This window comes from Jaculus jaculus, chromosome 7 (genome assembly GCF_020740685.1).
Source record: "Jaculus jaculus isolate mJacJac1 chromosome 7, mJacJac1.mat.Y.cur, whole genome shotgun sequence".
Taxonomy (NCBI): Eukaryota; Metazoa; Chordata; class Mammalia; order Rodentia; family Dipodidae; genus Jaculus; species Jaculus jaculus.
The window spans coordinates 20,429,334-20,441,665 of record NC_059108.1 but is presented as its reverse complement, the minus strand read 5'-3'; the positions used below and the strand labels follow the sequence as shown (position 1 = coordinate 20,441,665).

The following is a 12,332-nucleotide window of genomic DNA, read 5'->3' as shown; positions in this document are numbered from 1 at the left end:
TTTTCCTGTCAAATAAATACATAAATAAAAATAAAAAAGAACAAAGCAGAACTATACATACATATGAAAATGACACCACAAAACTCATTACGTGGAATGCTAAGTTAAAAACTCATCTTAAAAAGCTTGTTGTGGTTTGAAATGTCCCCCATAGGCTCATGTGTTGAATGTGATCCCCAGGCTGTGGCACTGTTTTGAAGGGCTCTGAAGGTTATGCCAGTGCAGGATCCTGTCCAGCTCTCTCTGCTTCCTGGTCCACCAAGCTGTGAGCAGCTTTGTCTCACGCTTCCACTGACACAGAGGAATGCCCGCTGCCCTTCCCTGCCCGGATGGACAGAAACTGTCTCAAACTGTAAGCTCAGCCAGTCCTTCCTTCTCTTAAATTGTCAGATATTTTGTCCCAGGGATGCAAAAGTGATTAGTAAAGGGTTATAAAATGAATTATCTTCTTTGTGAAAAAAAAAAAACATTCACAAATTGCATGCAACTCACAATTTGCTAACTGTACAGAAGAGATACTCTGTCTCTGCGAGTAATTCTCTATCCTTAGCTGTAGTGAATGCATTAGGAAGCTCATTCTGAAAGTCCATCAGTGAAGGTGGAAGGTGTGTGGATTAGCCACACAAAGCATCCTAATCATAGACCATTTGTGAGGCTGCCCATCATTGTAACCTGACTGCCAGTCCAGGTCCTGGCATGAATTCCAGGACCCTCTTCAATGATGGTGTGTGTGGGCTACACACAGAAGTCTTTCTCCTCAGTTTATTAAGTAACCATATGAGGCAAACCGAGAAAAGCTCCAGAGCCGTTGAGAATTGCTGGCATAGCCACATTCATACAAAGTGATGGTTGGAAAAAGAGGCTGTTTGATCTTTTTGCATTCAGCTTAAGGGAGGAAAGAAAAAAGGCAGTGGAGAGAAAAGTTTTTAAAAAGCTAGTCTTAAATATTTTTTTTTCCAGTCATTAACTTGTTCAATGCCATTCAGAGGCTAGTTGTGAGTTAGTAATTAAATAAACTTGTTAAGAACAGGGATGAAATGCAAATAAATGAAAACATTGTGAAAAATGGCTGAGGTGCTACGGTTTAATTACTTTTAGTATAATTTACTATGCTTTCAGATTCAAAGCTCATTAAAGCCAGCTTCTCACTGGCAATAAGTAAGATGGTTTACAGAGTGTGTGTGCAGACAGAACATGCCCCTAAAAGGGAGGGCAGTAAGTACGTTTATTACACCCTAGAAAGTAAACACAGAGCAGAAAGGACAGCCCCTTGGAAGCACCGGCAACTAGAGGAGGAGGAGGTGGCATTGCTGGGGCTGACAGGCCTCCTTTCTAAAACTGAAAAAAATAAAAAACCCAAGCTATTTTAAGAGTAAGGAGCAATAAATACCCAGAATCCAAATATGTCAGGGGAAATCTCTCTCTCTCTCTCTCTCTCTCTCTCTCTCTCTCTCTCTCTCTCTCTCTCTCTCTCGTGTGTGTGTGTGTGTGTGTGTGTGTGTGTGTTTACAGGAATCTACTGCTTAAGGGTTAAAGGGCCAGTGTGATTTCAAAGTTATCATTTTGGAAACACAGAATTCCTGACCTTTTATTTTAGCAGTATTCTCCTATATTCCTATCATGGTTAACCACGTCACTCAATGAAAGCACTTTTGCTCAAGTGAATTCTATCAGCCTCAACACTTAGTAAGTATATGGTACCTAAGACATCTGATCACTTGGGGTATTTCTATTTTCATCAGCCTATCAAGCATTTTGTGTGGAATATATTACTGCTTTATATAGTTCCCGGCACTTACGTGATAGATACATGAACGAGAACTGGAGTTGAAGAAAGGTTTTCTACATTTGCTATTGACCCTTGGTTTTGTTCAAAAGAAACAAAGCAGAAGAATATACTAGTATTTAACATTTCAGTTTTGGTTGCAAAGAAAAATCATAGCATACTTTTTCTTTAAAGTAGAGTGTTGGCAATCATGGAATGTCCAGTGATCTAATAAGACTCAAACACAACCAGCACTTAGAGAATTATACCTTGATGCCTAATAAGTCACAGAAGTGTTTTTATTTGTTAAGGTAGCCATCATGTACAATTTAGTTTATATTGATGTTTTAGCACACTTCTATGAACAAAGTAGAGAGTCATCTAAACATTCTAATCTAGTGACATTTCATCTTGTTTTATTTTTAAATTTATTTGTAATTACTCCCATTTATTTGAAGTTACTTTACACTACAGGAAAGTCACATTTAAGTAGAAAGGTGAAAGAGGAATGAACCTTGACACAAGTCTGTTGGTATTTTTTTTCTTTAGTAATTAAAGAATCTTTAAATGTCATCATCCCCCTAAGAATTTGAGCCCATGACAAAAACTAGTATTGGAATTTAATTACTATGGAAACGTGCACAAACCTGTGTGGAGTGCAATTGAACTTACTTATAAATGACGTTTCTCCCAAGTAACCTCTGCGTTTCAGAACAATGTCAAGAAACTTGGAATCCTCATTGACCAGGTAATATTCCTTTTCAAAGGAGATCCATGCCCAATTCAGACGAAAATGCTGATTGGTCAACTTATTTCCACCTGGAAAATAGAAATTTAAGGTGCTACATTACTATTTTCTTGAATGCATGGCCACAGATGAGTGATGCAATTTTAAGAGTCAATATTGCTACGTTTTGACCCAGGCAACATATGCGTGGAGACACAGCGTGCAGTTCAGGGCTGTTGGGCAAACATTCAACGGCTCACTTTAATCCTGCAGAAATTCCTTGCTCTTTTAGGCCCTGAGGTTGACCAGAAGCAATTTAGTTGTCATAAAACATATCCACATTGCAGGTTAAGTCGACAGCCACAAGATGGCGCTTCAGTAAGCTTTTCTATAGCCAGGGCTGTAAGGCTCCTTTGTGATGTGAAGAGCACATGGACCTTCACAAATAAATACCTCTTTCTGGTTCACGGAGCAATGAGGTGGAAGGCTTTAATTATAACCACTTAAAGAAAAGCAAATATCCCTTCTCCGTCTCCCTTTCCCACTAGATGCCACTCCATTCCTTAGAGCAAACAGACAGCTCTTTTCATTGATTTTCCACTCCCTTCCCATCTCCCCACCCAAATGGAGCTGGCTGCCTATCAGGAGGAAATAACGTTGTGTGTGATCTCTCTAATGTGAAAGCCACTCTGCTGGGTAAGTGAGAGGAGACGTGGTTATCAGCTGATCTCTCTGCACCTATCCCTCCACTTCTTTAGATCTATGCCAATTATTTCAGAGTAAGGTGAGGTTTATAAACAAAGCCATCAGTAAGTTCTTTTAAGTCTTTCTGGAAAAGGGCAGGAGGGAAAAAAAATAAAGCTCAAATGATAAACATAGCTAGAGGCACAATTTTAATTCTAGTTTCTTCTGTTCTGACTTCACATAAAGAGGGAAAAAAAAGAGAGAGAGAGAGAGAGAAAAGAAAAAAAAAAGATGGGAAATGCAAGACTTGCCTTGATGAAGATTAAAAGAAACTGCACCAGGGAAACAAGCAGGTGAAAAAACACATGAAAATGTCTTCTTTTTTCTCATTTCCTTTTTTTTTTTTTTTTTTAATATGAAGAGCTACAGTATTTTTGGAGTTATCGACACATACTGAAAACCAAAGAGAAGACCACGTACAGAGGAGATTATGTGGGGCAGTTGGTATTCTTGCTTACTGTTGCTTGATGTGTAAGCTAGCACCAGGGCCCTGAGAACATGCTCTAAGGCAATGCATGCAAGAGGCAGACAGATGCCCATATCACTTGGCCTTGTGCTGTCTGCCTATTTAACTCCAGAGAAAGCAAAAATGGGGCTGGAGAGATGGCTTAGTAGTTAAGGTATTTGTTTGTAAAGCCTAAGGACCAAGGTTCGGTTTCCCAGTAACCACATAAAGCCAGATGCACAAAGTGGTGCATGAATCTGGAGTTCATTTGCAGGGGCTAGAGGCCCTGGCATACCCCCCCATTCTCTCTCTCTCTCTCTCTCTGGTTGCAAATAAATAAATTTAAAGAAAAGAAAGCAAAACTATATTTTCATTCACTGTGATAGTTCTTATAAAACACTAAGGCCTGAGAAACGTAAAAGTTTATCCTATTGTAATACATGAAATCAACACAAACTACTCAATCATTAAACAATAAACATTGGCCTCGGGAAGGAACACAGTAGTAGTGCTAGACCAGTGGTGCTCAAGGCCCTGAGTTCAATCCCTAATACTGATGAAAAAGCAAACAAGCCCAAAACACTAAAGATGAAATTCTTTTACTTTAACTTTTTTTTTTGTTATTTTTATTTATTTATTTATTTATTTGAGGGTGATAGAAAAAGAGGCAGATAGAGAGAGGGAGAGAGAATGGGCGCGCTAGGGCCTCCAGCCACTGCAAACGAACTCCAGACGCGTGTGCCCCCTTGTGCATCTGGCTAATGTGGGTCCTGGGGAATTGAGCCTCAAACCGGGGTCCTTAGGCTTCACAGGCAAATGCTTAACCACTAAGCCATCTCTCCAGCCCAAAGATGAAATTCTTATTGACTTAAATCTAAACACACGGAGCTGAGGCTGTGGGCTAGCTCCTTAAATGTGGCGTGACACTGGAGACTGTGCATGCTTTTCATGGATGGGAATGTGGAGATGTCAATTTTTTTTTTGGTTGTCCAAGGTAGGGTCTGACTCTAGCTCAGGCTGACCTGGAATTCACTATGTAGTCTCAGGGTTGCCTTGAACTCACAGCAATCCTCCTACCTCTGCCTCCCGAGTGCTGGGATTAAAGGCGTGTACCACCATTCCCGGTGAGATTTCAATTTTTTTTTTTTTTTTTGGTTTTTCGAGGTAGGGTCTCACTCTGGTCCAGGCTGACCTGGAATTAACTGTCATCTCAGGGTGGCCTTGAACTCATGGCAATCCTCCTACCTCTGCCTCCCGAGTGCTGGGATTAAAGGCGTGTGCCACCACGCCCGGCTAGAGATTTCAATTTTTAATGTTACTTTTTGGATTGTTTTTGCTTGCTTGTTATTTTGTTTCTGAAACAGGGACTTGCTCTATAGGCCTCAGATTTGCCATCCTGCATCAGCTTCCTGAGTGCTGGAATCACAGGCAGCCATCATACTGCTATGCTAATTTTTCTTAATCTTTTAATTACAAAATGTAAATACATTGGAGATGAGTATTTTTGTGTCCAAAAAAGGAAACTTTTTAATATTTTGCTCCTATGAATTTATCATGCGTAGCATCCCCGATGTCCCAGGTGGTCCTGGTTCTCGACAAGGGAGACCATGGATTGGAAGGTTTCTCATGTCTGGAGTCAAAGTCTCTTTTATTACTTACCAGCCCTCTAACATTGGACAGTGTGCTTTGTGGCCCCCGTTTCCCTATTTGGAGAGTCAAACAGGAGGTGGGTCGTTATCACCTGTGATTGCACTGAGGTGCAGGAGAGATGCCCATACCGTATCCATGTGACACCATCAGCAAACGTGAGCGGCCACACGGGACTCGACAACTCACCTGTTGGCGTCTGCCCGGGCCTCTTCTCACTGGCTCTAGACCCCCACAGCTATGGCGCTCCGGGGGCCACCCTGCTGTGGGCAGTTCCAGGTTCACCCCGCCCTGATCATTCCTGCGGGCCCTCATCTGCTTACTCAGAAGTCAAGCTGGGCATCATCCGACTCGAGGGATTTACCATCTTCACTGTTGTGACCTTTGTCTTCTGCCAAGGCTTCAAGCCTTTCTCTCTCTCTCTTTTTCTATACTTTTTCATACTGTTCCAAGGCCCCACAGCCATCGGCTCTCTGAGCCACCCCCTGGCATTCTTGTTTTATTCCTCCATACTGCTGTCCACTTAGCAGATAGGCATGGAGAATGCTTTCAGTTGAACTAATTGTTATGATAATCATCACATAGGACACTGAGAATGCTCACTCTGTTACACGTTCACCAGTCTGATTTCTAGTGAAATGACTGCATGAAAAAAATAATAACTTTCTGCTACATTCATTCCTGTTCATTTACATGTGGCTGCAGGAGCTCAGGATTTTCTCTTGGCATGTTACCTGAGACACTCCTTGCCCATCCCCACACCTACAGTTTTTTATTATTATTTGAACCATGCTTGCTTTAGAGAGTTCACCATGATAATTTGATACCCACACACAATGCATGACGTGTGAAGATCAAACCAGAGTAGTAATCGTTTCCATCTCCTTAAATGTTAAACATGTTTTGATGCAATAAGTAGAAATTAAGAAGGATAGATGGGTGGGGGTAAGGAAGCAGTTGGTTAAGGGGGTCTCAAATCCAAGATACGAGGAATAAGTTCTCCAACATGGGAGCGGGTGATTGCATATGTGCATATGTGGACTTGGGATCTTTTTGCTTTTGTCTGTGTGTGGTGTATGTACGTGTGGGTGTCCCTGTGGCACTCCAAAGTACTTCTGCAGCCATTTGCTCCCTTGTGGTGGTCAGAGTGGAGCATTTGGTACCTAACTCCACTGCTGTTTGGTCCGGTTTTGTTTGGAACCAGGGTCTCTTTTTAAGTTTCCAGAGCTTGTGGGGAGCCATTGATTCTGTGACCTGTGCTCTGATCTGTGGGACAGACATGTGTGGCCATGCCCAGCTATTTTACATGTTCTCTGGAGATTTGAACTTGGCTTTTTAGGCCCTTGTATTTGTGCAGAAAGGTCACCTAACCATTGAGCCATCTCACCAGCCCTAGTTTGCATTGTAAATATTCCCCAAAGGCTGAAGTATTAAAGACTTGACTCCTGGCCAGCGTCATCATTGGGAGACTACCAGCTGTGTGGAGGCAGGGCTTCGTGGAACAAAGTTAGGGCATTGGGGCACAATCTTGAGGGCGATAATGGGACCCTCGATGCTTGTCTTTTGTCTGTTCGTTTCTTGGCCTCCAATGAGGTGAGCAGTTTCCTCCCTGCTCTCTGCCATGATCTGCTACCACACCACAGGCCCACCACAGCACAAAGACTAATTGATCATGCCCTAGGGCCTCTGAAATTGTGAACTAACATGGATCTGTATTCTTTTTAAAGCTATTTTAACTATTTTTACATTTATTTATTTATTTATTTGAGAGAGGGAGGCAGAAAGACAAAGAGAGAGATAGAGAGAGAGAGAGAGAGAGGGAGAGAATTGGCATGCCAGGGCTTCCAGCCACTGCAAACGAACTCCAGATGTGTGTACCACCTTGTGCATCTGGCTTATGTGGGTCCTGGGGAATTGAACCTCAGTCCTTTGGCTTTGTAGGCAAGCACCTTAACCACTAAGCCATCACTCCAGCCCCAAAATATTTTACTTACTTATTTATTTATTGGAGATAGGGAGAGAGAGAGATAAAGATGCAGTTAGAGAACAATGGGCACCTCAGGGCCTCCATCCACTGCAAACTCCAGATGCATGTGCCACCTTGTGCATCTGGCTTACATGGGTACTGGGGAATTGAACCTGGGTCTTTAGGTTTCAAGGGCCTGCACCTGTAACCACTAAGCCGTGTCTCCAGCCCTGGATCTGTATTATTAAGATGATTATCTCAAGTATTTTGTTAAAGTAACAGGAAACTGACCAACCTAGCATACAGTCTATTTTATGAATAGCTGGAACAGAGGAGTTTGAAGGTTCCAAAATGAAGGGAAGACAGAAAGATAGGAGTGTTAATGAGCCTGACTTGATCAGTATATGTCATAGGCACTGGTGAGCTATCATGCTGCGTTGAATGGGAAACGTCCAGCACCGTCCAGCCCTGCAGTGTGGTACATGTGTGAAGGAGGGAATTGCATGTGGCCTTGTCTTCTCACTGTATCCTTTCCTTGTCCACATCTTTTCACAATTCTACTTCTCTAACTTTGACAATGTTTAGCCTGGTTTCAACCATTTGATCCTCTCTTCCGTAGCCATTCAAAGCATGTCATTCTCCTCTAAACACCACATGTTGAAGGGGACTGACTGACGAGGCTGTCTCAGTACCCCGTGTGGATCCGGAAGCAGCCTGGCAAACCTGAGAGTTCCCCAGCACCTTGACTGGAGTTTTCTTTTCCTGTACAGCACTTTCCATAAACCTCCTAGACGTGGTCACTTACTGTCTCCATCTCCTCCCTCTCTACCTTGTGGTCCAGCTGGGCATGCTTACCACTAGGGAAATGCTTACTGAACAAATGAGAAACTCTGCTTTGTGGGGTGAAGGCAGCTATGTAATGCTTCAGTTGTTGGGCCATAGGAATTCCTGCATGAGATAACCTACGGCTTTCAGTAGTGAATCTTTTCATTTAAAAAAGCAATTGCTCTTAATGACATCCTTCACACTTGAACACTATAGGTAGAATTTTAAAAAAGTAATCACAAATGTAGACTCTTGCAGTTTGTGTTTATCTACATGACACCTACTACGGGGATTGTTGATGACTAAAAGGCTTCCATTCCATCAGAGTGGTATGGATGATCAGAGAGACACCTAACTTCATTCCTGTTTTAAAAATTTGTCAAGCTTAATTTCAAGTGAGTGTCTATAGTCCGGAAGGACACAGGTCCATGGGGGGACAAAAAAAAGTGCAACATCTCTAGTTACTCGAGATTTTGAATTGCATATGCTTGAACAAGTTTGCCTCTATTTCACAGGACCATCCACCGCTGACATTCCATTTCAAATAGAAATTCAAAGCAATATCAAGAAGATGTGAGATGGCCCAGGTTAATGATTCTAGTACTTTAGCATGTATGTTAAAGCCTGGATTTTAAAGTAGCTATTCAGTCACAGCATGTGAAGACTAGAAAGCTGAGCTCCAGATGGAATTACATACTAGTAAGTACTGCAGAACCCGTCAGAACCACACACCTGTGAACACGCTTAGTTTTCGCATGCCTACAATCTCAGCCGTCGCTTGTGTAGGAATGGCACAGAGGCTGGAAGACCTAAGCTCTTGTAGAATTGAACTGTTTCATTGAAAGAATGGAAAGCCACCTCGATCATTTACTATATACCATGTGAATGCCTCTGAAATCTCAATGAATGGAAATAATACATACTGACACTGTAACCAATGCTATAGATTACTGAGCATGAATTGGTAGATCAGAATGAACAATTTAGAAATGGGATAAATTTGTATTTACACGTGATCAGTAGCCTTTCTAAAATAGACTGACATTACTGAGGCCCCTGAAGCTAATCTCAGTGTTTCATTAGAAACAAATTAACACCCAAAGCTGGTGTCATAAATCCTATAGCAGGAGCCTGACAGCTGATGGCTACTCCCCCAAGTGCTTTGTCCCTAAACCCTGACACGAAAGCCATTAAAGGTGTTGATGAAAATAGTCTTTTTGAACTCTTCCAGCTGGTCTTTAGTCTTCCTCACTGTCCATTTCAATTCAAATTCAGCAGACATTTCAGAATAACAATCCCCATCTTCAAGGATCCCTCTCTGAGAACACAGGCTTCCTGATTTCCCTGAAGACAAAGCATGCTTCCTTAACATGCTGGTGTTCCCGCTCTGACCTGTGCTTGCTGAAGTTAAAACATTGAGTTTTAACATGGAATTTCTTCTTGGGCAAAAAATTAGTTACCAACAGAGAAGGCTGCATATGTGTTTTAGCTTGATAAAGTTTCATTGCCTAGAATCGGCTATTTACAATGAACAAGATTAAGGTACTGTTACCTAATTTACTGGGGAAATTGCATGATTTGATTTTTTTAGGCAGATTTAATGAAGCCTTGTTCTCCTAGTGGAGAAATTCAGTGATTAATAGCCATTCAACCTCCACTGGGATCTGAGTCAGTAATTATGGTGAGAGCCTAAACTTAGCTACTTAAGTTTATATTATCTTATTGTCATTTATGTGACAGAATGACCTCTTCACTTTGCATTGCCTTTGTAATCTTCCATAGGAAGATCTAAAGAGGCCTGTCAGCTTGTGGAATCTGGCCTTCTGGCTGTTAAAGCCGAGCTGGTTTTACTGTTTACTGAAAACCACACTGTGAAAAGCTGAGCTGGTATTCAACTAAGGGGGGGGGGGTGGTGGTCCTTACACAGAGACAGAGCCCCCAAGCTGGGCATGGCAGGTGCTGGGAGGCACTGAGCAGGAGCTAAAGGAGTGCGCCAGGAGGAGGGCGCCCATTAACCAGAGCGGATCAAAGGCAAAGAGATGGAGTTCAAATGAGCCTTCAGTCTGGGTGGTATTTGAACATTCAGGGGTTTAGAAAGGAAGGGATTCCTGGAAGATAGTAAGTCGAGATAAGAAACCCAGTAGAAAGGGAACTTCAAAGAATTCAATTTTAAGGAGCTCAAGAAATTTCATAAATGTTAATTTACTATTTTTTTTTTCTATTTAAGAAATTGGATATTAGAGACAAAGAAGCAGTAGCGACGTATACTCCTAGTGTATCTAGAGCAGGGGTTCATCTTGGGTGACCCAGACACCCAGACACGAACACTCTGACCCTAAAGCAGAGGTGGCTGATGACACTTCGTCAAAAAAAAAACCAAAAAACAGGGACAGACCCAGAAGAATTCCCAGTACCTTACTACATTATTATTTAGGTTTTCCTTTTTGTGTTTTAGTTTTTCAAGGTAGGGTCTCACTCTAGCTCAGGCTGGCCTGGAATCCACTCTATAGTCTCAGGGTGGCCTCGACCTCACCGTGATCCTCCTGCCTCCGCCTCTCGAGTGCTGGGATCAAAGGCGGGCGCCACCATTTCCTACTAGTCTAAGGGTTTTAAACATTGGTGAAATAAGCACCTTTTGGCCATTGATAAATTATTTCCTCCCTCTATTTTGTGTACTCTCCCTCCCGCAGGTTCTCTGCCTCATATGTTCCAAAACGCAGCCCGTCCTGTTCAAGGGACCAGAGCCACAAAGCAAAGGACGTGGAGAGAAATGCATAGAAAGGCGAGACGTGCTAAGACAAAGACCCAGTGCGTGGAGAGACATAGGCAGGTATTTCCAGGAAAGGCCTAAGTAAGTCCCTGCTTCATAGCCAGGGGGCGAAGTGGGGGCGCAATGATCTCATGAACTACTAGTACCCACTTCAGAGCCAGCATGGGTTAGTCCACACGACACTGCTTAAGAGTCCATAGGTGAGCAGCTGTCAGGTGATGCTGGGGGTGAGATGGGAAGGTGGACTGACAACATACCCGTGTCCATCTTAGAAGCGGACAGCATCACAGTCCACGTTGTGTCATGTAGTTTTGTCCCCTAGGGATGTGATCTGGGCACATCTATTTTCATAAAGCCTATAGGGTTGGGGTGTAGAATGTGTATTTGTGCGTAAGACTTCATGTTCACAGACTGTACCGGGGTAGACAGGACAGGCAGTTCATCCGCATTATTCCTGGATTCTATATTTGGGAATTCATTTAGACTCATAACAGTGCATTTGCAACTTCCCAAATCAATGCGAGATGATTTTGTTGCCATCCGTGTGCACGTGCATGAGGCGTTAAAAGTTTTGCATCATCGGATACTCTGCCTCCATTTTATAACCTCATCCTATAAATACATGTTCATTTCACACACAGATGGGCCTATGTGGCAGTTTGACTCAGGTGTCCCCCATAAACATCAGTGTTCTGAATGCTAGGCTTCCAGCTGATGGAGATTTGGGAATTAACGCCCCCTGGAGGAGGTGTATTGTAGGGGGGCGGGCTTATGGGTGTTATAGGCAGTCTCCCCTTGCCAGTGTTTGGTACACTCTCCTATTGCCGTTGTCCACCTGATGTTGGCCAGGGGGTGATGTCCACCCTCTGCTCATGTTGTCATTTCCCCCTGCCATCATGGAGCTTCCCTTCAAGTCCGTAAGCCAAAATAAACCCTTTCTCCCACAAGCTGCTTTTGGTTGGGTGATTTCTGCCAGCGATGCACACCTGACTCCAACAGTCTATATCCTGGTGTTGCAGCTCTGTCTGATCTCCTCATCCCAAGAAAGTTGTCATGTGCCTTCCCAAGAACATGTATGGCAGATAAGCTTGTTCACTCATGAATTAGTTCTAGTGGCTGTAAGCAATGCTAGTGATCAGCACACACGTCGAGCAGTGTCACTGAGTGGAAACACACATGAAAGAAAGTGATGTGTTGGTGAAAATATTGTGACTAAAACTTACAGGAACTTGACCCTGTTTCTCCTAGGAGCAACCATTGTTTTCACTAATTTAGTATCCATAGCAGTTTTTTTTTTTTTTTTTTTTTGGGCTTTTCAAGGTAGGGTTTGCCTCTAGCCCAGGCTGACCTGGAATTCACTCTGTAGTCTCAGGGCGGCCTCGAACTCACGGCGATCCTCCCACCTCTGCCTCCTGAGTGTTGGGGTTAAAAGCAGTACAAATC

The 12,332-nt window shown here is 42.9% G+C and overlaps 1 protein-coding gene across 1 annotated transcript in view; it reads right to left on the bottom strand.

Annotated features, from left to right (window-relative positions):
- The window catches only part of Frem2 (FRAS1 related extracellular matrix 2), a 155,091-nt gene that overhangs the window by 86,253 nt on the left and 56,506 nt on the right, over positions 1 to 12,332 (bottom strand). Inside the window, exon 3 of the mRNA XM_045155033.1 lies at positions 2,438 to 2,584. Coding sequence (XP_045010968.1) covers positions 2,438 to 2,584 — 147 coding nt within the window. The remainder of the gene's footprint in view (positions 1 to 2,437; positions 2,585 to 12,332) is intronic.